Source organism: Rhynchophorus ferrugineus, unplaced genomic scaffold (genome assembly GCF_030347505.1).
Source record: "Rhynchophorus ferrugineus isolate W39M unplaced genomic scaffold, kcgeb_rfMv2 rfM7, whole genome shotgun sequence".
Taxonomy (NCBI): domain Eukaryota; kingdom Metazoa; phylum Arthropoda; class Insecta; order Coleoptera; family Curculionidae; genus Rhynchophorus; species Rhynchophorus ferrugineus.
In genome coordinates this window covers 3782659-3805846 of record NW_027472586.1, presented here as the reverse complement: position 1 = coordinate 3805846, position 23188 = coordinate 3782659, and the positions used below count along the sequence as shown (strand labels likewise).

The 23188-nt window shown below is 34.0% G+C and overlaps 2 protein-coding genes and 1 long non-coding RNA gene across 5 annotated transcripts; 2 read left to right on the top strand and 1 right to left on the bottom strand.

Moving 5' to 3' along the window:
- The first annotated feature begins 390 nt into the window (after positions 1-390).
- On the top strand, positions 391-2880 carry LOC143199528 (putative cytosolic Fe-S cluster assembly factor AGAP009023). The gene is made up of 7 exons (XM_076409410.1): positions 391-545; positions 770-868; positions 925-1080; positions 1144-1651; positions 1713-1935; positions 2390-2547; positions 2597-2880. Exons 1-7 carry the CDS (start codon positions 483-485, stop codon positions 2836-2838), a joined length of 1449 nt encoding a protein of 482 aa, XP_076265525.1. The 5' UTR covers positions 391-482; the 3' UTR covers positions 2839-2880.
- A 2047-nt stretch (positions 2881-4927) lies between these two features.
- On the bottom strand, positions 4928-22858 carry tefu (Serine/threonine-protein kinase tefu). Of its 3 annotated transcripts, XM_076409367.1 has the most exons (31): positions 22692-22858; positions 22359-22559; positions 22126-22240; positions 21908-22069; positions 21623-21852; positions 21466-21567; positions 21159-21416; positions 20968-21101; positions 20612-20845; positions 16539-17380; positions 16319-16485; positions 15318-15468; positions 15111-15253; positions 14856-15059; positions 14608-14803; positions 13696-13973; positions 13354-13632; positions 12285-13296; positions 12000-12223; positions 11720-11943; positions 11457-11664; positions 10637-10945; positions 10188-10581; positions 9936-10128; positions 9668-9875; positions 8984-9189; positions 8332-8927; positions 7025-7380; positions 5633-5885; positions 5289-5576; positions 4928-5229 (listed from the first exon to the last, which is right to left on the bottom strand). In XM_076409367.1, the coding sequence occupies exons 2-31, from the start codon at positions 22539-22541 to the stop codon at positions 5060-5062; spliced, it is 8319 nt and encodes a 2772-aa protein (XP_076265482.1). In that variant the 5' UTR covers positions 22542-22559; positions 22692-22858; the 3' UTR covers positions 4928-5059. The 3 variants fall into 3 exon arrangements, with proteins under 3 accessions (XP_076265482.1, XP_076265481.1, XP_076265483.1); XM_076409366.1 differs by lacking the exon at positions 22692-22858 and having other exon boundaries at positions 22359-22661; XM_076409368.1 differs by lacking the exons at positions 4928-5229; positions 5289-5576; positions 7025-7380; positions 22692-22858 and having other exon boundaries at positions 5714-5885; positions 22359-22666.
- Positions 6139-21448, top strand: LOC143199549 (uncharacterized). Its single transcript, XR_013006468.1, has 3 exons — positions 6139-6248; positions 6878-6989; positions 21319-21448. It is a non-coding gene; the product is annotated as an uncharacterized LOC143199549 (long non-coding RNA).
- Positions 22859-23188: the final 330 nt, after the last annotated feature.

Here is a 23188-nt window from a genome sequence, read left to right as displayed (position 1 = left end):
TAATCAAAAAAATAAAATAATAATAATAATAATAATAATAGAATCTCTGTAATAGAATCTCTAAAAAAACCTAGCTCACTTGGTATACCCAAGATTATAAGATTGGTTTATCCCTGTTAACAATTATTCAATAATACTTTTGTTTTGTGGCCCATATCTCTTATGGTATTTTCACTTTGCTTATTATTGTGGTAACAAACATGTTATTGTCCTTTAAACTGATAAAAAAACATTCCTCCTTCATAATTATACTTATTAAAAATAACAAGAATTGCATTTTTTTTTAACAATAATTATCATTATACATATATACAATTAATTTCACATGAATAGGAAAATTTTATTTTCACTAGTGTAGATTTTAAATAAGATCATGTATGTATGGTAGTCTATATCTTCAGAATTTTATTTTAAGGTTATAAATATTTTTATTAAAGTAAAAGTTTGTATTTTAACAAAATATATGTATTTGAAAAACAAAAATGTCGAGGTTTAGTGGTGTTTTACAATTGACAGATTTAGACGATTTTATTACCCCTTCACAAGTGCGTAATCATTAAAAGAGATTGATTAACATATTTTTGTTAATTAGATAATATTGCTGTGTAATTAATGTAAATCCATGTCAAATATTAGTTACTGAATAATAATGTTAAAATAAATTATTGTGTTATATAAATTATTTAATAAGAATAAGATGCATGATCATATTGTATATTTTCTAAAAAGTTATACTCTATATGTATTTCAATTCTTTTCGATTTTTTAGGAATGTGTTAAACCAGTTGAGATTAAGAAAAACACAACTAGTGGTACTGGGTCCAAAATAAAAATCCAGGAAGATGGATCCTATTTTCAGATGGAACAAGTAATTATGATGTATTATTTGATATATAAAAGTAATATTGGTATATAAATTTTAAGGATGGTAGTTACCAAAAACTGGAAAAGGTAGAAATAACTTTAGCAGATTGCTTGGCATGTTCTGGTTGTATTACATCAGCGGAAAGTGTATTAGTTACTCAACAAAGTCAGGATGAACTTTTGAGGGTATTTGATGAAAACAAACGTTTTAAATTTGTGAGTAACATTGGTAACATGTGCATATCTCATTGTTGTATTAAAATATATTGCTTTTTCCAGCTTGGTCAAATAGAGGATGTGAAATTCATTATAGTTTCAGTCTCAATTCAACCTATATTGTCTTTAGCGTATAAATATAATTTAACACCAAATAATTGTGCTGCTAAACTAGCAACCTATTTTAAAATGTTAGGTGCTGATATGGTGGTTGACATGAAAATAGCTGAGGATTTTGCTCTTATTGAGGCTGAAAAAGAATTCATTAGGCGATACCGGGCAACTGAGTCTGATGGGGTGAAAAATCAGATTCCTATGCTGGCATCCAGTTGCCCAGGCTGGGTTTGTTATGCTGAAAAGACACATGGTAGCTATATATTGCCTTATATTTCATCTACCAAGTCCCCACAACAAATAATGGGGTCCCTGATAAAACAATGGGTGGGGAGAAGTAAATCTGTTTATCATGTAACAGTGATGCCTTGCTACGATAAAAAACTGGAGGCAGCTAGGCAGGATTTCTTTGATAATGAGACTCAGAGCCGAGATGTGGATTGTGTTATAACGGCAAGTAAGGTTTTGTGATGATAAAATATGATTCACGTGTTGTAATGTATTCCTGAAATTTATAGTTGAGTTAGAACAAATGTTACAAATTGCGAATATTCCCTTGGAAGGGTTGGACAACTCGGAATTCTCTCAGCCATGGTTGCAGAACGACACCGAAGACGTAGCACCAAACGTTCAAGCTCATATCGGCTCAGGTTCAGGTGGATACGCCGATTATATTTTTAAAAGTGCAGCAAGGGAACTGTTTGGCGAAGACTGTGATAATATAGAGTATAAAACGTTAAGGTAATGCTTGTCCTTATAATTGAAGGGTACGTGGTATTGCCAGTTTGCTCATATTTTCTTTGCAAATTAGTGAATTTTTGAGGAAGGTCAAATAGGTAGAACTTAATTAAATTAATTGGTCATGATGTAAAATATTAATATAATCAGTTAATATTTTAAGTAGTTGATTGATAAACTTGGTCTTATGTCTGAAATAAGGCTTATATTTCGGTGTACACTACTACAATAGATATTCCTCATTTCTGAATACAAATTATGCAGTCTGGCAACATTACAGTATTCATTCAAAATCAAAGTGTTCTTTGAAAATGTATCGTGTTACAAAAAATGCAATTTCAACTGAATCTATTCTGTCCAAGAATCCTTTTGAAGACATTCTCAGTTTTGAATGAATAAAAAAAACCTAAGCCAGAATATCCCTTTAATAGCATCGACTCAGAACTATGTGTTGCAGAAACCAGGATTTCCGGGAGGTGATTCTGGAAAAGGAGGGGAAAATCCTGCTAAGATTCGCCATCGCCAACGGGTTCAGGAACATCCAGAACCTCGTGCAGAAACTAAAAAGGGGCAAGTCTCAGTATCATTACGTGGAAGTTATGGCGTGCCCATCAGGTAATCGTATCAAAAACCGCGAATAAGATAATTTTGATTGCCAATTTAGGATGTTTGAACGGAGGCGCTCAGGTAAGACCCAGGGAAGGGATATCGGCCAAGGAAATGACGCAGGTGTTGGAAAAAATGTACAAAGAACTACCGGTAGCTACCCCAAGGGAAAATGATAGCGTTATGTACTTATATGATACGTGGCTGGGCGGACAGGACAGTGATAAATCCAATGCCGTTTTACATACACAATACCACGCGGTGGAAAAGTCCTTCAACGCTTTGAATATTAAATGGTGATAGTACTAAAGAAATTGTACAAATAAATAATAGAATGTTTCATTGTTTTTGTTTCTTTAGTCACGCCTACCTAGAAATATTAATTATTCATCATCTTTTCAATGTATTTCGATGGCAATTTGGTGAGTTGTTTTTCTTCAATAATTGTTAGCAGTGGTAGTGGTTGATATCTTTTATCGACTATACAGTGATTCGCTCAAATAAATTTTTACAATTTTATTATAGTATTACTTTATCACATCTGCAGTTTTTTTGGTATTTTGGAAATCTACTAACTATACTACTCCTTTTTGTTAATTTTGTCAAAACACATTAATATCCATTGATTCTTTTTCAAACTGAAATTCGACACAATTTCAGTTAGTTAACAGTTATAAAAATCCTAAGATTCTTAAGTATTATAGAGTGGAAATCAAACGGGTTAATCAGCGAGTCCGGGAACTAAAATTATTTTTGAGAACAAATCACTTAAGTATATCTCATATCGGAGTCTCATTTTTCAAAAAAAAAAAACATAAAAATACGAGTCGTTATGATAACCACTGGACATTACATCCCAGCGAACGTGCTTGGGACGGAAGAGCTAAAACAAAATATACAGGGTTTCCAATATGACGAGATCAAAAAGGAAAAATACTGGCTATGATAATTAGCATTGAAAGGAACGACACCGAAATAAACATAGGAGCTATATATATACGGTCCACCAAGATATAAAATTAGATTTATTTTTAAAATTATGTCCAAGATTTTTTATTGGGGGGACTTTAATGTTGAACACACAGCTTGAACTTTATGATTAATAACACCAGGAAAAGAAAACAAATTACTCACAGCATTTAATATTAACAATAAAGCCATAATTATAATTCAGGGCGCCAACCCACTTAATGGCCCGAAAGTGTAAGACCTATTGGATTTTTTACATTTCGAAAGGCATTTCATTAAATGAAATAAAAGTCGAGAACTTGTGCGAATTATCATCTGATCAACAAAGAAACTGGGACACGTTTAGACTTATAATGTAGCAACAAATCAGTTTAAACGTAAGCAAACCCGAAATATAATTGAACAAATTCTATCTGCTGTAAAGGAAGCTACCCCAACATCAAGAGAGAAATCACACTGTGAAGTAAATTATCCCATTGTAATTAGGAAATTGATAAAAGACGAGAAGCTAGAAGAATGTGGCATAGAACCAGAAACGCTACAGACAAAACAATATTTAATTGAAATAGTAATCAGACAAATCAAAATATTAAAGATATAGAAACAGAGTTGCTTCAAATAATATGTAAGTCAGGAAGTACATGAAGATTACTCGGTATAGAAAGCGACCTGGACCTCTCATGGATCTGCTATACCCTGCTGATATTCCAACAACAAAAGAAACTTTAACAAACGATACTTGGAACATTTGCAGACGATCATGACAAAAGATATATCTCTACGGCTGTAAAAAAAGTACAAGTATCAACCAACAAGATCAACATATATATTAGAGACTGAAAAATACTAATATAAGGATAATAGCTTCAAATCTGTTCATGTTAATTTTGTGTTGCGGCGAAATGACAAAAACCTAATTATGTCACTTGGAGGATGCCTGATTCCCTAAGTATAATCAGCTAAATACATCTCGATGATCGATTAAATTGGAAGCATCATGTTAGACAAAAAACAGACCAGATTAGACTCAAAGTTAAACAACCATACTGGTTAGCCAGAAGGTACTCTTAACTTCATACAGTCATAATGCCAATTTGGACCTATGGGGTTGCACTAACACACCAAATCAACTAGTAATCCAACGCACCCAAAACGAAATTCTATGATTACTTGCCTAGTAGCTTAGTTTTTTCAACACTAGTAGTTTATTTTTTTTTTAATGTAGGAAAACATACTGATATATTAATCCCGTACTCGTCTTGCTTGTGTATTAATGCAAATATAACAGAACAGTCGTAACGAATTAATTTGTAAATTAAGATTGTACTAAGTGCATCTAATGTAAGATGTAATTAAATTTAAAAAAAAAATGTTCATGAAAAGATGGCTGCTGAGTTGTACCTAATAAAGAATAACATTCGTTTGGTAATAGTATTTATTTAATTTAATTTAACATTTAAACAAGAACACTAAACGGTAACTGTATCAAAAATATATAAGTCGAATTCCCTCCTCTTGCAGATTCATGTGACATACATAAACTATTATGTATCTATAGGTAAGCCTGCCAACCATGATAAAGCCGACACAAATTAGCGGGATCCATCGCTTGTCGGATTAACGTTTCCACCTGCTGCTGGACGCTGGTGAGCTTTCCTTCCTCTGTCCCCTGCAGTTTGCATTTCGAACGGAGCAGAGCCCTCTCCGCGGATATATTCTTATCTACACAAATATCAATCTTAGACTAACCGACTACTTAATGCTAGCGAGGAAACCGGTACCTTCTTCTTGTTCCTCCGAATTGGTGGAATCTAGATCCTCCTCGGTTTGTCTTCTGGTCGCTTCCGATGACGTCACGGCCCAGAAGTACAACGGATCGTACAGGAGGACCTCCAAGATGGCTAGAATCGTCTGGCAATTGGTTCTCAGTACCTCCATCGTTTTCTCGCACGATTTCCGGAAGAGGCCTTCCACTCCGGACACTCCCATACCGTCGACTATGTCTCTGGTAAGACGGAAGGGCACGGTTTCCGGGGTGGGCAAGCACTTGCCTTGCTCGAACGCGATGCCTGAAAGTTGAGATATTAAATCACCGTAACGTCGTTTGGTCGACACTATTTCGTACCGAAATCGATGTGGATGAGCTCGGCCGAATGTTCGTCGATCAGGATGTTGCTGACGTGTCGGTCTCCAATCCCCAGTATATAGCCACACATACTAGTGGTGGCCACGCTATTTGTGTAAGATTTCCGTTTCTCATACCATACGGAGGGTTGTGGGAATGTAGTTTCAAAGAATTTGTGAAACACCGGCTTCAGTTCGCGACATATTTTATTGTACACTTTCAGTTTATTAGTAAACTGTTCCTTTGCACAATTCTACAAGAAAAAATAGTTAGTATCCTAGAGTATTATATAGAGGACTAACTTAAATAAGCGAAAGCGAGATGTTTTGCGTGGTCCTACCAATACAAGCACCGATACTGCTTTTCTGATTGGTTCGTTTGAATTGTCGTACAGACATTTTTGCGCGATTGTTTGTTTCTATGGTTTGTTTCAGTTTCTTTATGTCATAGAGTATATTCAGCATTTTTGATGACTTAATTCTAGTCACTATTATTTGATTATAATGTATATTTATGTATATAGTTAACAGAAACATCAGAAGAAATCATGAAAATATTAGCCACAGTTTAAATCTAAAATGTGTCCAAATAGGGCGACGTCAAAATTACATTGAAGGTAAATGCGATTATACTACATGAAAAGTTTTACTGCAAAGCCATTCAATATAGATGTTTGTAAAGTGCTATCAATTAAAAACTCAATTATTTTGAAGGGGTTAATTTACTTAAACAAAAATATATTAGTTAATATTTTGATTTAAAGCTACTTAACCGAGATAGGTAGGATTTTTTAGGTCTACGAATGGATTCAGAAAAATTAATTCTTCAACAAGTATGTTTAAAACATACATTAATACAAAATAAAATAATATAATTCGTAGACCAACTTGGGACTGATTTTATAGACATGATAGTATCTCATAATTGTTTTGTTATATTGTTAATAGATCATTAAGCTATCTCTTTAACACCTCATTTTTACCATAAGAGCACACTAGTAATTTTGATATATGTCATACATTTCAATTTTTTGTCGCTGTTTTTTAAAATGTTACTTTTTTATATGTTCTTTTTCCACTCTAAAGTATATCATACAATATAAGTAAGAAACATGAAATTTGATTATATTTGCCAGGAGATATGTTGTGTCCTCAATTAGAATGCAGCTATTTTTATATTTGCATTTAATTATTTTTGATTTATATATCAATTAAGTGCCCACCTAATAAAATATTTTCTTTACAGGGGTCTATAATGGGAATTTAAACTAACCGATGAAATGCAGCGTTTTCAACGCCTTCCGGTAAGACCACGCAAAGCAACTCCAGGATTATATGTATTGAGTTAACACTCTATGGTTAGTATTCTTAATGATAATGTTGGCGAATTTACCTCAAGGGCTTTCTTGCACTTCTCTACCCGACAATCATTAGGCCTAAATTTATGATGAGCTTTTATCAAGTAAGACCCAATCGGTAGGCTATTGGCCACCCATTCTAAAATGCCGCTTCTCTTCGACAACGGTACGATTTTATACGTTCTTATGAGCATATTTTTGGTTTGCTTGGATCCCGACAGCAGGTCGGTAATAATGCCAAAGACCTGCTGCATTACGGCATCTTGTCGCAAGTCATCCTCGCCTTTGAGCAGTTGCAAGTGATATTGACCGGTAGTACAAAGGCACTGAATTTTTTTTGGCGAGTTTATACCACCTACGTTGTCGTAGGTGGTACTGAATTTCACGATACCTAAAATCAACACGATAATTTTATACAAGCGATTCTTGAAATAAATCTTCTTGAATTTGGTCTTCGTGACGTTCAAGTACGTCATCAAAACCAGCTAGAGATAAAAGAGAAAATGAAGGAGCGAAATCTTCAAATAAAAAAGAAGGTATAACGACTCTTATTGTTTTTCTTGAATTTATATCCGTTGAAATGCAGATGAACTAAATGAATTATGTCTTATTTGTAAAAAAAAATCAGTAATTAGATACAGAAACAGGTTGTATATTTGGCTTGGTTTGTAAACTTGGATTTCGTGACATTAAAGTACGTCATCAAAAGTAACTAGAGAAAAAAGAGAACCTGAAGTAGCGAAATCTATAAAAAAAGAAAGCATGACGACTCTTATTTGTTTTTGGGATCTATTCCTGTCGGAAAGCAAGGGAACTAGATGGATTATGCCTTATTTCTAAAAAGTATCTGTAAGTCCTTCTAAGCTACAGAAATAGTTTATATACTTGGAGATGTAGAGTCGAAATTTTGCAGCAATTTGTCACAACATTGTGTTTGATGGAATTCACACAACAGCTAATTATACTGAGAATGAACTCATACATAAATTAAATGCTTCTGATATGTTTGTAATGCAACTTAATAAAGACGAAGCAGGCCCATTAATATTATTTGTGACTAAGATATTTCCGCGGCCTCTTTGGGAAAGTTAACAAAACTCTTCAACTACACTTACAGAACAAATTATCAACCAGCTAAGAGACAAACTATTAGCCTTTAAAACATTTTCCATTTCTGGAACGACAACACTGAATGTTTAATATATATAACTTTATATTGGATCTATCAAATAAAACGAAAATGATCATAAATCATACGAGGATGAAGGTGTTTGATGAAATTTTTGTTCTTATTTTAATTGTAGTCTTTTTATTTATTGTATTTTTTTTATTATACACTCACCTTGAATATTTTCGTATCTATTATTCTTCTTTACTGATAACGAACATGTGGGGACCAACACTTCGTTAAAATCCTTTATTTTACGTATTTTCAGATTAGAAGGAATGGTACATGTACTACCGCTGCCGGTGTGATTTTTTTTGTTCGAATAGGCCAATTCTATTAAAGCGTCCGAGAGCTCCTTCATATTTTTTATCAGCACCCGTAACTCTTTATTTTTCGCTAGTTGGTTTAGGATATAGCAGGCTGTTTCTGTACGATCGCTAGAAGAATATTTGATGGTAGATTTTGTATATTCTTTATCCTTATTGGAGTTGACGAGAGCTAGCAACAGCGGCAGGGTGTGATGAGGATGATCCTTGGCGCAATCCTCTACGATTCTTCTGATCTCCTCACTGAAAAAGTCGCTATTCTGCGACACATGTGGTACAAGTTGAGGTAACATAGTGATGTATTTGTAGCTCGGTAACTTGGAAAGGTAGTCTTTAACCTCGGAAGCCAGTACTTTGTTGTCTCTGTTAGCTAGTAACAGGGACATCACGCGAAATATTTTGATGTTATTGGTATCGCACGACAGTAAATTTTTCAAATAGTACCTAAAATTGTATCGCCGGTATTATATCGATCCGTTTTGGAATAAAAATGCACTCACTTCACGGCTAGACATAAAACAGCTACCTCCTCGGCTTTGGTGTGCTCAATTTCGTTCTCTTCTATTTGCGCTTGCTTGCTTTGGATCGCTGCAGCTCTTTTGGCGTCCATGGACATGTTACTCTGCATGGACGGGCAACGTCTTTTGGACAATTTCATATTTTTTAATTTCTTTTGGAAGAGGTCTGACTTCATATGATTCACGATCTTGGTGAAAAAGGCGTGTTTAAATATCAGTTTTAACGAAATATAAAAGATGGGTTGTGAAAGAGCTCACTTTTACTTCTTTAAACGAACATTGGAATCCGATGGGAGGACCAAGCAATCTGGTAGACTTCAAAAAGTCATACCACTATTTAAATCAAAGCAATATCCTTTATAATCCATGTCATTTTCAAATATCAAATAAGAATGAACTGGAGAAATAAATAGTAGTAGTAGTAGTAGTATTATAATAAAAAAAACAGTAGGAAGTAAAATAGCTAGGACATGCCTGGAGAACTGACAAGAAAGAAATTACAAATATAACTACAGGATGGATTGATAAAGACCTGATTTGTTGGAAATAAGAACAAAAGTTAGAAGTAGTCCTCAACGGTGATCGAATTAAAACATTCCTCAAAAATAAATGACAAAATGTTCGTTAAAAGAGGGCTTCCTTATGGAAAACGCACTATTTACTGACCTGTTGATATTGCTTGTCTGAAAAAGATGCAATTTTATCAAAAGTATCCTCCATATTGCGTCGATCTTCCGTATTCATTTCGGACAAGTCGTCGTTGATTGTCTCTAGAAGATTTATAGACTCGTTGAATTTCTGCACTATAGTGCTTCTATCCGAATAAATCTCTGTCATATGTTCAGCCTGCATCTTTAGAACGCTGGCTTTTAACCTGCAATTATGATCAACGTCACAAGCGACTCCAAATAATGAATTATAATCCGTTTTTCACCTTTGGGACATGTTATTATTCGAGAGTCTTCTTATCAGTTGTTGGGCCATCATTTTATCGTCACTAAGCCAGGCTATCTGCGAGTCCCGGTATAAGATCTCATTCTTTATCGTTTCGGGCAAGTCGGTGTGTTTTTGAATTAGAGCGATCACTTTCTCCGCCACTTTTATACGGCGTTCATTTTTTGCATAATCTAACAGTACAAGAATGAAACTAACTTAATTGATTATAGGCGACGAGGGGGATACTTACCGGAAAAGTCTAATATCATTTTAAAATATCTGTCTTTCAGTTGTGGATGCTTTTTTATGCATTCGTCCAAAAGGGTCATCCTTTGCGCCATTATGGGTTCCATGAACTCGAAGTCGTTCTTGCTGACGATCTGGTCCTGTTGATCCCATTTCCTAAACATCGCGTCGATATCCTGTTTCTCCATCAGCTCCGCGATATCGTCCATCTCTACCAAGCACTGCAACTGCATCAATATCGGGTACAAGTTTTTACTGCTCTCCAAGCTGGTGTGTTTTAGGTTCTCGATGATGCACATGCCGCATTCCTCTTTCGACTTTAAAAATGTGTATTTGTCACCATCCACGAGCGCCTTCAGCGAATTGAAGTGGTATTTCTCGTAGTTCTTCAGGTTGTTCTTTTAAAGAAAACTGGTCAATCTTCAGATTACCGAGTAAATTTTAAGTACTGACCTTATCGCTTCTAAATATCTCATTACCGCTAACATTCCATTGTCCCAGCCGCCATAAACATTCATATTGGGGTTCGGACGACAATTGGGGACACAAAACGGGTAACTGATAGTAACCGTTCATTTTAAAACTTTCGATGAGGTTGGAGCAATTATTATCGCTCGAATTTAAAGATCGCGAACTATAGTAATTCATCACTTTGTCCCACTGTCCCAGTTTCTTATAATGCTCCACTCTGTAGTCCGGATTCGATAAAAATGCAAACCCGCATCCCGATAACGAGTCCAAGTCTCCGATAGCTTTATAGGCCTGGAAATTATTAAAACATTTTCGGTTTGACTGTTTGTTTGTAAAAATATGGTGGAGGCGCGATAACAACAGAACCAACTTGGGTATACAGAATGCAGTGTTTAAGGTAGTACGTTTGTGTAGGATAAGAAAGCGACATCCATGGCTCGATCATATAGTTTTTTTAGAACAAAATATGTATCGAAGTTGTGCGTCGCGAAAGCATCTAGAAATATTATGGCGAATGCGCCTACGATTCACTAAACAATAAATATAAAATTCAAAAATATACATAAAAAAATAAACATAAAATTCAACACTGCTTCACTCAAATAATAACTACAGGCATCAAACTTCCATACAATATTATTCAGTATGAATTAAAAATTCAGAATAAATAAAATGGTAATTCAAGAACAAAGAGGGTAAAATAAGTAGATATTGTAAATTCTATAAAATATTATATTGATATAATGAAGATTATATCAAGATCAATGTCCAAGAAATTGTTAAAAAAACAGGCATCACTTACATTTTGTAAGATATTCTGTAATGATATTCCATTAATATTATCGTGTTGTTCGTAAATATCGTCCAGAATGGAGCATCTGCTTTCATGACTAATCAACTCGGCTTCTTTTCTGCACCACAGCTCTCCATATAACAGAGCGGTAAAATGTGCAGAACAGAAGGCGGCAGCCCTCGCTATGAACAAGTAATTGAGATCCAACTGTTCGAAACTGAAAGACATTTTATTATAGAATACGTCCCGAAGGAACAAAAAACGCGACCAACCTGATAAATTGTTGCCTGGTAAAGTTGATAACGTTCAACATAGATTTCACAGCCTTTTTATTGAGAACTATGCTGGTTTCGTCTTTGCATTCAGGTACCGTCAAGGCCCAATGTTTGGCGAAAAATTCGTTGAGCTTTTGAGAAAGGGCTCGTACGATTCTTTGATTTTTCGATTGCAGTAACAAGTTGATTAAAGGAGGCAGTATGCTCTCGCAGAATTTGGCCTGAAAACATTCATATTTTGTACTGAAACATTTATTTAATCCGTCATCAGAGGTACCTTATACTCGCAGAGTGATGATAAATCATTCAAATAACTTCCGGGTTCGAAAGTTTTTAACAGTTCCAAAACAAGCGTTACTATCCAGTGGCTACTATCGGTATCCGCGGAGGGGCACCAAATATTGCTATCGTGGGTCCAGTTGGCGTCGGAGCCAAGATGCACGTGCGATGTGATTGTATTTAAAGTTAAAAATGGCGTTAAGAAAGCCTTTTGCGGAGGTTCTGGAATAATTTCGCGTATATTAAGAAAAAAGTCCGGGTATATCACCTGTAAATACAATACCTGTAATTTTTTGTATGTCCTTGTATTTTAACATCTCATATAACGTATCGCTGGCTATTTTCTTCAGAGTAATATCCTCATTAACAAGATATTGCAGCAAAAGTGATAAAATATAACCAGTGAGAATTTTAGACGGTTCGTTAATACTGAAGACAACCTCCTTAGGTTGTAGAACGAGACTGTTCAAATTGGCTGGGCCTAATTCACCCAAACATTTGATGGCCTCGAAACTGATGTTCTTATTCGAGTGGCAGCTCATTTTTACGAGCATACAAGTGAGACGGTGTAATAAACTATTAGCGGGGTTATCGAGTCTTCCGGTCGAATCTAGATCATTATACATAACAATGAGTTGGTCTTTTTTAGTTGCCAGCAGAGTCTTCAAGTGTCTCAGACTATCCTCCCTGGATAACGTATCTCTGTCGTAATCGACGAACGATTCTATCTCATCCGTTAACCTAATCTCTCCGCCGGAGTATTTAACACGGGCATGTCTGTGGTTTAACCGACTAAATTCCGGTTTGGATGGGAATATATCGAGCTTCTTCACAATATCCAACAAACAATCATTATCTACGATCAGATATTCCAGAATTTCGACGGCGGTGTTGGCCACCTCGGTTTTTAATAGGGCGATATTTTTTATGGAATTGATGGTGTATATCGCAAAATCCTGGAATACTTTTACATTATCCGGTAAGATATGCTCGAGGAACACCCGGATATATATCATAACGACCTGGCACAGCTTCAAATTGTCCGTCTCTTTCTTGACCAGATTGATAAGGAAGTAGACAGTGTCCCGTACGAAATACGTGGTGAATTGGTGACTTGGCTTTATACTCTTAACCACAATGTCGACGAAAACGGAGTATTGATGGAAACGTCTGAATTTTCTCTGGGCAATCGCTGTATGTACGTTGCATTGCAGTTCGAGGAGAATTCTTTGTACTATGCTCGATTTATCTCCCATTAAACTTTCGATGATGTTATTGCTCTCGAAAAGCTCTTTCTGAAAAACAAAAAAAAATCCAGTTCAGCACATCCATCATTACTTGAGTTAGCTCACCTCGATATAATTTAGACAGCGTTCGAATTCCGGGTATGTAATTCCGTTTTGAATGAAAATTACAGGTTCTCGGAAGGTCTTGTGAAAAAGGTCGCTGTCGGAGATGGAAGTTAATAAACGCAACAGGACGTCATCGATATGATCTACCAATATATCGGTCATTTTATCGCCTAATTTACGTGAAATATCGAGCAACATCGGTATTTTCTGAACGAAATCTATACCGATTTTAGTTATGTTCTCGATAAGAGCTTTAGCAAAAATCTTGGTGCATGATCTCTGAAAGGGGTATGATTATACTAACTTTAGGTACATATTTAGGGAAGTATCTTATCGGATTACCTCCAGCATTTCATCCTCGGTGATTCCTCTTTCGCGCGCGGCTATGATCAAGTCCTGACTGTCTCTCCTGATCAACAGCGGTACGCAAACATCCAAATGGTTTTTGTAAAAATCGAATTTGTCGGCGTGATTCAGTAATATAAAAGGGAAATCGTTCAGACCCTGTCTCGAATCCAGCCATTTGGTCAACAGGTAGTCCAAGTGCTTGCCTAAGAATCTCGGACAGTCGAAATGGGTTTCCAACGCAGATGTGATTTTTTTCAAAATATCTAGTTTATCTAAAACCAAAGGTTGCGTTAAAATTATTATACTACCATCAGATTTCACGCAACATTTTTTATAATCTCTGTAAATTTCGTCAACATGATATTATTTGGACGCAACAGAAAAAAATCATTTTGGCAACCGTAACATTTTTAACAACTAGAAAAACTTTTTTCGTTTTAAATGCGCTAATTTATTAAACAACAAGAGTTCTAGCATCGATTTGTTTCTGGAAATTTGAATGGAAATTGCAGCAAAAAATATGAAAACCGCAAAAATCATAAAATTTCATGACTAATATAATATCAAATAATCTATCTAATTTTGAGATGAAAGTTGCGATGTTAAAGCCCAAAGTTTCGACTACCTGTACCTGGAAAAAGAGGTACTGAAAGAGGCACTGTTGAAAAGTTGAATAGAAAAAGAGGAACACGAAAGGATTTAGGTATTTAGGCGTGAAAAATAATTAATCAAAAATGAAACGTTAAAAATTTTAAAAGCAAATTTATGAATACCGAATAAGAATGAACTGGAGAATAGATATTACAATAAAAAAGCAACGGGGAGTCAAATAACTAGGTCATGTTTGGAGAAGTGACATAAAGAAATTATAAATATAACTACAGGATGGATATGTCGATTACTCACTTTTATTACTGAAGACCTGAATCAACTTCTTCTCGTGCTCCAGTTTAATCAAAGAGAACAAATTCTCTTCGATCCAGTCGTGACAATTTATCATCAACGACACGAACATGTACAACGCCGTTATCGTCCGAAATTCCGTTTCATCATTCTTTCTTTCGTCAGTCAAATTACCTTCAACAGCAAAAACGGCCAGATTCTAAAAGAGCACTGGTTAAAAATGTCGGCCGAACACGCGAACTGAAAATTACGTTGTCGTAAATCTTGCAAAACAGTTCTTCCAGGCGATGGATCTGCTCTAGATTATTCGTTCCGGAAGATCGTTTCACGAATTTTACCAGCACCTCTATTGCTTTGTAACGGACCTTTTGATACTCGCTGGACAAGAAACTGGTAGGGATTAACGTAATTATATTGATACCCGTGTATCCTGAGCAGTTGTCATCACCGGGAATCTAAAATTATTATAATTTATACGAATATATATCACCTATCTTTCATCTCACCCCGCCTAAAACCTCTACGCACTCTAGTATGGCTATGGCGATGTCTGGACTGTTGGACGTCTTATGATCGTAATAGTCCCGTAAATATTTAATTGCTTCGGTTTTATGGCGTGTGTCAAATAACTCCAAATGGGTGTAAATACCTACAAGATATCAGCATCAATCGCGTCCCTGTTATATAAAAAACAGGGAGACGATAACGCATACATTTTAAAATGCCCAATATCTCTTTGGCATTCTCGAAGGATCTGAATCTCTCCGAACAAATCTCGCTCAAGCAAGTCAAAATATTGTCGACTATTTCAACAGGAAAAGATCCCGGTTTAATGTATCTGATGGTTTCCAGAAAACAAATACTCTGAAACATTATATTTAAATAACTATATTTATATCTATAATAATAATGATGGTGGTGATACAGAAAATGTAGAAACAAATGTGAAAGAAAGTGTTTTCTAAAAGGAATGATGTTTAAGCGACCATCTGTGAGGTGCTTCCATGTATTCTGATTGGAAATAGAGATAGAGGGGTTAACATGGGTAAGTATCAATGTCAATCTTTGTTGATGATTTTGATAGCAATGGAAAAGAATTCTCTTAAGGACTAAAACTATTCGAATACCACGAAAATCAGAACAAGGACTGAAGATATCACTTCGAGCTGCATATTGTTGCAAGAGTTGTGAAAGATAACAGGTCAGTTGAAAAGTCTCCGGCCTGACACATAGATGGCGCTACTAGACTACTAGTACGAGAGTGGCCTTCGTTTTTAGAAAAGTGATCGCATACTTGGTTCTTACATCTCCATAAGGGCTCCTACTTAGTGGGGATCTTTTGTATCCCGACCTTAGCGAAACTTTAAGCAACGCCATCTGGAGATGTTAGAGGGGGTAAAAAGTGCCTAGACGCGCTACTTTAAGACTGTTGCATGCGTTGCTCTTCAAGTGTGTAAACCACCATAAAACTAAGACCAAGTTGCATTAGAGAGACTGGGACGATTTCGAACGCAGAAGGAATTGGTTTGCAGATAATCTAAAGATCGATACAACAATAAACTGAAATAATGCTTGTAACTGTTTGAATCAACAGGTCGTATATATCAGCGAAAAAAATGAATTATCGTGGAAGGACAACCTGCTAAAAATCTATTTTAATTATCTATATAACCTATCAGAATTAAGCTGGAACACAAAAGACAAGCGTACATACCATTCTGTAATCAACTTCGCTGGTAACATCGTAATCTGGTTGAGATAAAGCCTGCATCAGATTCTTCTGAATATCGTTGAAATCTCCGGAATTCGACATAAGACAATACTTTGACAGGGCTCCCAGTAACACCAGCTTGGCGTCAAGTTCTTGTTCACTTTTATGAACTACATATGAGGATAAAAAGTAAAGAGGATGGAATATTTGTTTGGGCAAATACCTGTGTGAAGATGATTCATGATCTGGACCAACTTTCTCAGGAAATCTAACGGTGTGATGTTTCTGATATAATCAGTTATGGCGTGTCTTTGACGCCATACGTTGTCTAATAGTAATACGGTCTCCAATAATTCTCGCAATAACCTTACATCGTCAGTCATATATTTCTCAAAAGATGTTACCAAACTTTTGTCGTTTATAATATCTCTCATTATGGAGAACAAGCAGCATTCCTCGATATCATTCATAGCGATGATTTTATATTCGACGAAGTTATTTAAAACGTTACAGAGCATACCAAAGACGCACAACTGATTTTTTATCGATTCCTTTCGGACATATTCCGGCATACACCTGATATGTTGGTAAAAGAACTCCAACATCTTACTGTCGTAGTTAAATGTGATAACGTCCTCACTATCACTCCTGGTTTCTTCCTCCACAACTAGATCTTTCAGATCGAAATTCCTCCTACTATACAGACTCCGCAGATACCAATATCTGTCCTGTTCCTGTCCAATAAGGGACGCGCGCCTCGGGTACTGTTTGAGGGCAAGCGAAACGACGACCGGGGCAAAATCGGGCTCCAGGAGGTACGTCAGATCCTTCACGTTCTCGAAATTGAGTAGCCAGCGGAGAATGTCCATTCTGGCGGGCCTGGGCAGGTCCGAAAACTGGATTTGCCGGAACAGAACATCGACCGTCTTCACGTGATGCTCGGTGACGGCTAGGACTCCTCGTTTGTATATTTCGATGGTGGGTTCTAATTCTACAAGTTCGTTCTGGATCAGTTTCTGGAGCAGGCGTTGAGTTGCCTCGATGTTCTGGTTCAGCTCAATGGCGCTGCAATCCAAATTGATTTGTTTGTTATATTCTGTTATATGAATGAGAAGAAACTATTATTTCCTATGGATAATAAACATTAACCTTTCACCGATAAGGATTTCTGTTGTGAGACAAACAATGAGTGAATTACAAGTTTTAAGGTAATTTAGCACGAACTATCGTCTCTTTCGTCCCAAAATAAGCACATTTTGAGAATTTTGTCTTTGTACGGAGGATTAAAAAATTTGTGCAATTTTTGCTTTTTTCAATTTTTTTTTACTGTAATTTCCGTTTAAACATAATGAAAATGACAGTGACTATCATCAATTTCACGTCGAATTGAGCTAGTATAGTTGTTACAGAACATTTAGTTTTTAAGTTATACAATAGAGAGTATTTTCATAAAATTAGTAGTTTTCTATTACCTCTATTAATTTCTAGTTACCTCTCGTATCTCAAAAATTATAAATTCCAGTGCAATTTAACTTGGATTTTCGTTGTTTACAGCCCAAACTACATATATTTTGAGACTTTCAGCTCTATTCGAAAGCTAAAAAATGTTTTCAATTTTTCCATATATATAGTCGTGAAAATTTGCGATTTTTTGTCATTTTCATATTTTTTACTGTCATTTCCATTCCAATAGTCGCAGGGTAATGAAAATTACAGGGATTATAAAGAATTTTCTGCTGAATAGAATGGAAGTAGAACGAATTTTGTACACCTATTGATTTCCAAGATATACAATGAAAAATGAATTTTCAAAAAATTTATAGATTTCTGTTTATTTCACATATCTTAAAACTTATAAATCTTATCGCATTTTAACATGGATTTTCGTTCTTTTCAGCCCAAATTACATATATTTTGAGACTTTCAGCTCTATTCGAAAGCTAAAAAATGTTTTAAATTTTTCCATATATGTAGTCGTGAAAATTTGTGATTTTTTGCCATTTTGATATTTTTTACTGTCATTTCCATTCAAATAGTCGCAGGGTAATGAAAATTACAGGGATTATAAAGAATTTTCTGCTGAATAGAATGGAAGTAGAACGAATTTTGTACACCTATTGATTTCCAAGATATACAATGAAAAATGAATTTTCAAAAAATTTATAGATTTCTGTTTATTTCACATATCTTAAAACTTATAAATCGTATCGCATTTTAACATGGATTTTCGTTCTTTTCAGCCCAAATTACATATATTTTGAGACTTTCAGCTCTATTCGAAAGCTAAAAAATGTTTTCAATTTTTTCATATAAGTAGTTGTGAAAATTTGTGATTTTTTGCTATTTTGATATTTTTTACTGTCATTTCCATTCAAATAGTCGCAAGGTAATGAAAATTACAGGGATTATAAAAAATTTTCTGCTGAATAGAATGGAAGTAGAACGAATTTTGTACACCTATTGATTTCCAAGATATACAATGAAAAATGAATTTTCAAAAAATTTATAGATTTCTGTTTATTTCACATATCTTAAAACTTATAAATCGTATCGCATTTTAACATGGATTTTCGTTCTTTTCAGCCCAAATTACATATATTTTGAGACTTTCAGCTCTATTCGAAAGCTAAAAAATGTTTTCAATTTTTTCATATATGTAGTTGTGAAAATTTGTGATTTTTTGCTATTTTGATATTTTTTACTGTCATTTCCATTCAAATAGTCGCAAGGTAATGAAAATTACAGGGATTATAAAAAATTTTCTGCTGAATAGAATGGAAGTAGAACGAATTTTGTACACCTATTGATTTCCAAGATATACAATGAAAAATGAATTTTCAAAAAATTTATAGATTTCTGTTTATTTCACATATCTTAAAACTTATAAATCGTATCGCATTTTAACATGGATTTTCGTTCTTTTCAGCCCAAATTACATATATTTTGAGACTTTCAGCTCTATTCGAAAGCTAAAAAATGTTTTCAATTTTTCCATATATGTAGTCGTGAAAATTTGTGATTTTTTGTCATTTTCATATTTTTTACTGTCATTTCCATTCAAATAGTCGCAGGATAATGAAAATTACAGGAATTATAAAGAATTTTCTGCTGAATAGAATGGAAGTAGAACGAATTTTGTACACCTATTGATTTCCAAGATATACAATAGAAAATGAATTTTCAAAAAATTTATTGATTTCTGTTTATTTAACATATCTCAAAACTTATAAATCTTATCGCAATTTAACATAGATTTTCGTTCTTTGCAGCCCAAATTACATATATTTTGAGACTTTCAACTCTATTCGATCGCAGGTTAATGAAACCTCCAGGGATTATAGAGAATTTTCTGCTGAATAGAATGGAAGTAGAACGAATTTTGTACACCTATTGATTTCCAAGATATACAATAGAAAATGAATTTTCAAAAAATTTATTGATTTCTGTTTATTTAACATATCTCAAAACTTATAAATCTTATGGCTATTTAACATGGATTTTAGTTCTTTTCAGCCCAAATTACATATATTTTGAGACTTTCAGCTCTATTCGAAAGCAAAAAAATGTTTTCAATTTTTCCATATCCATATAGTCGTGAAAATTTGCGATTTTTTGTCATTTTCATATATTTTACTGTCATTTCCATTCAAATAGTCGCAGGGTAATGAAAATTACAGGAATTATAAAGAATTTTCTGCTGAATAGAATGGAAGTAGAACGAATTTTGTACACCTATTGATTTCCAAGATATACAATGAAAAATGAATTTTCAAAAAATTAAGGATTTCTGTTTATTTCACATATCTCAAAACTTATAAATCTTATGGCAATTTAACATGGATTTTCGTTCTTTTCAGCCCAAATTACATATATTTTGAGACTTTCAGCTCTATTCGAAAGCTAAAAAATATTTTCAATTTTTCCATATATATAGTCGGGAAAATCTGCGATTTTTTGTCATTTTCATATTTTTTACTATCATTTCCATTCAAATAGTCGCAGGCTAATGAAAATTACAGGGATTATATATAAAGAATTTTCTTACTTTCGTCTAAAAAGACATATATAATACAAGATACTTATATTCCAAGAATTTCATCTTTATCTGAAGGCTAAACAATTTTAGTATATTTTTCAGTCGCGAAAATATGCGATTTTTTACAGCTGTTTGCTGTAAATTCCGTTCAAATAATCGTAAATTAGCACTTGAAATTAAAAAGAACCTCAAACTTGTACCTCTAGGCCAGAATGCCCCTTACGTTACAAGATACGGTTGTAATCTTTCAAAACCCTTACCTTATGGCAGATTTTCCAATGACTTTCCACAGATTGGATAGTTCCTCGTTATGTGGCAAATTGAGATACTTTTGAACATCTATAAGTATTCCCTGTAGTTCGTAAATATATCTGGTCGTGTTGTTGTCCTTGGACTTGCTCTGTAAGGATTGTACATTCCTCAAGAGCTGCATGAATGACTGCCCATTTATCAGCTGAGGGTATTTAACCAAAGTGGCGCCGACCAGTTTAATCCTAAATAAACATTCTCAACATAAAATATTCGTCGCAAATCAAGTGAACTTGGGAAGGATTAAGGTAATGTCATGGAACGGTAAAACTGATGTACCTAAAATAATTATTCCAGGGTTGCTTACCATATCCAGTTGTTGGATTCATCAATATCGATGTACGATGTAATATCTGTTAAATGAAGTCTTCTTCTTTTTGACTGGGGCTGTTCCCATGAATTAGAACTAGTAATATCCAATGATAATTTACAACGGAAAAACTAAAACAAATAGAGGCCTTAGTACTAGTTATTCAATTGTTTAGTATTTTGATGTACCTGATTCACTACTTCAACAAACAGCGACACAAAAGTGTCCAGTATCACAATAGTTGTACCTTCACGTCTAAAAAACAAAGTGTTTTTAACGGAATTCTTGAAATAAGCTGTTATTTCGGAGGTCAAGACATCGTGCATTAATTTAATGTATTTGTTCCAGTTATTCCAGTCGTGCGCTAAAGCATCCTCATCTTCTGCAGTCACACCGTTGGGATTGTGGATGTTAATTTGAAGGAGGCAAAACTCCAGAAAGTTTTCCTTAAAATCTTCATTACTTTTTTTATAAAACACGTATCATTGTTATTACCTTTAGTGACAATTCATGGTCATTTGCTTTATATAAAGCTAATAAGGACATAAAAATTTCTTCTCCTAATTTAATGCAGCCTCTTCTATTATCGTCCACAGTCTAAAAAAAAATTCAGCGCTTGTTGAAATACTCTTTCATTCCTATATGTACTTACATGTTTGCAAAAACAGACAACACATTCCATAACACTGCTATTTATTAACTTGGAATTATTTGTATTGATTATCGATTGACAAATTTTTGATATAAAACCGAATTGTTCACGGAGATAATAAGCTGGTAAACCACAGTTAGGACCATGTTTTAACAATAACATTAAACAATTATAAAAAATAACGTCATTATTATGGTTATTGAATTCGCTTTTTAGGAGTTCAAAGATTACTACAAAATAATATTAAAAAATCTACAGCAACATTATTTAGATTTAAACACATACAGGTAAAATCCGAGGATGAAACATATCCTAGACACATGTAATTTGGAAGAATATAGTCTTTTAACGTTAATAAAAATGTATTTCTACATATTCTCATGTTACGTTCTCTCAAACAACCATCCATATATCGAATTAATTCAGATATTTTAATTGTGTTATATCCTAAAATATATATAAAAACATAGATGACACTGTGTTAAGGTATAAAATAAAATTACCTGTTTCTAATGCATTTTTTATTATTACCCCAAATATATCACAAAGTGATGTAAATACTTGTTCTCCAGTATTCCTTGCAGCAGTTCCATTTCTGTTAGCAATACGCTCACATTCCTGTAAAAGTATATTGGTATAACTTAATATTTAGAATTAGTAATTCACAATTTAATAATATAACAGATAAAAAAATAATGATTAAATTAGTAATAGCATTCTTTTTGCATATGATTACCTGTTTTAAAGAATTTTTAATTGCATCCAGAAATGCTTGCCATGTTATAGATTGCCTGATATTTTCAAGTTCATCTTTCTTACTTAGTAAATCTGATATTCTTTCCAAACATTTCTTCCGTTCTGTTATTCTGTTAGAATTTAGTTGTGAAAACTGTTGATTGAGTGCTTGTTGTAAATTCATTGTTGTATCAATATCAGACTATAATTAAAAATAAGAATACAGATTTTTGGAAATATTTTTTCACATCTTATATTATTATTCATGTTAAGATCAAAGATAAACACAGTACAGTTTTTTTAAATGTCAAGTATTTTAAGGTTAGTCACTTACATCGAGCCGCCAAAGCTGAACACTTTTTTGTTATAAAAGAGATATACTACAATAATATCGTATACTACATTATACTTTTACGACTCTCGTTTGGCAACTGGCTGTAAAACGAAAAATTAAATTTAAAATGTAGTATCTGGGGATTTCTTTACCGGCCATACCACTGTGCTGACCTCTAGTTATTCAATATGTAAGTATATTGTTAAGCAACGTTTTTGTCTAATTAAGTAATCTTTTAATTTATAAAATATGTTATTTTATTGATAATAGTTTTTATTGATATAGTACAACGCGATTTTCTCTTAATGAGTAATTTTAAGACAAAATTTGGATAGTTCCTGATCTTCTGTTGGCTCGGCTTTTATCGCTTTATAATAAATAACTTTATAACACTATAACTCACCGTACGTTCACTTTCAGTTTGTTTTAATTTTATCTGGATGTTAAATGAATTTTTGCCGTTATTAGACGATTTACTCTTGAAACAAATGATAAGA

What these genes read in the sequence shown, in the direction of transcription:
- LOC143199528 (XM_076409410.1), top strand. Translation starts at nt 483, where the DNA reads ATGTCGAGGTTTAGTGGTGTTTTACAATTGACAGATTTAGACGATTTT. An exon ending in AAAACAAACGTTTTAAATTT is followed by an intron (nt 1,081 to 1,143) that starts GTGAGTAACATT and finishes TGCTTTTTCCAG; the next exon opens with CTTGGTCAAATAGAGGATGT. An exon ending in AGTTATGGCGTGCCCATCAG is followed by an intron (nt 2,548 to 2,596) that starts GTAATCGTATCA and finishes TTGCCAATTTAG; the next exon opens with GATGTTTGAACGGAGGCGCT.
- tefu (XM_076409367.1), bottom strand. Translation starts at nt 22,541, where the DNA reads ATGAATTTACAACAAGCACTCAATCAACAGTTTTCACAACTAAATTCT. An exon ending in GAATCCAACAACTGGATATG is followed by an intron (nt 20,846 to 20,967) that starts GTAAGCAACCCT and finishes ATGTTTATTTAG; the next exon opens with GATTAAACTGGTCGGCGCCA. An exon ending in GCTGTCTAAATTATATCGAG is followed by an intron (nt 13,297 to 13,353) that starts GTGAGCTAACTC and finishes TTTGTTTTTCAG; the next exon opens with AAAGAGCTTTTCGAGAGCAA.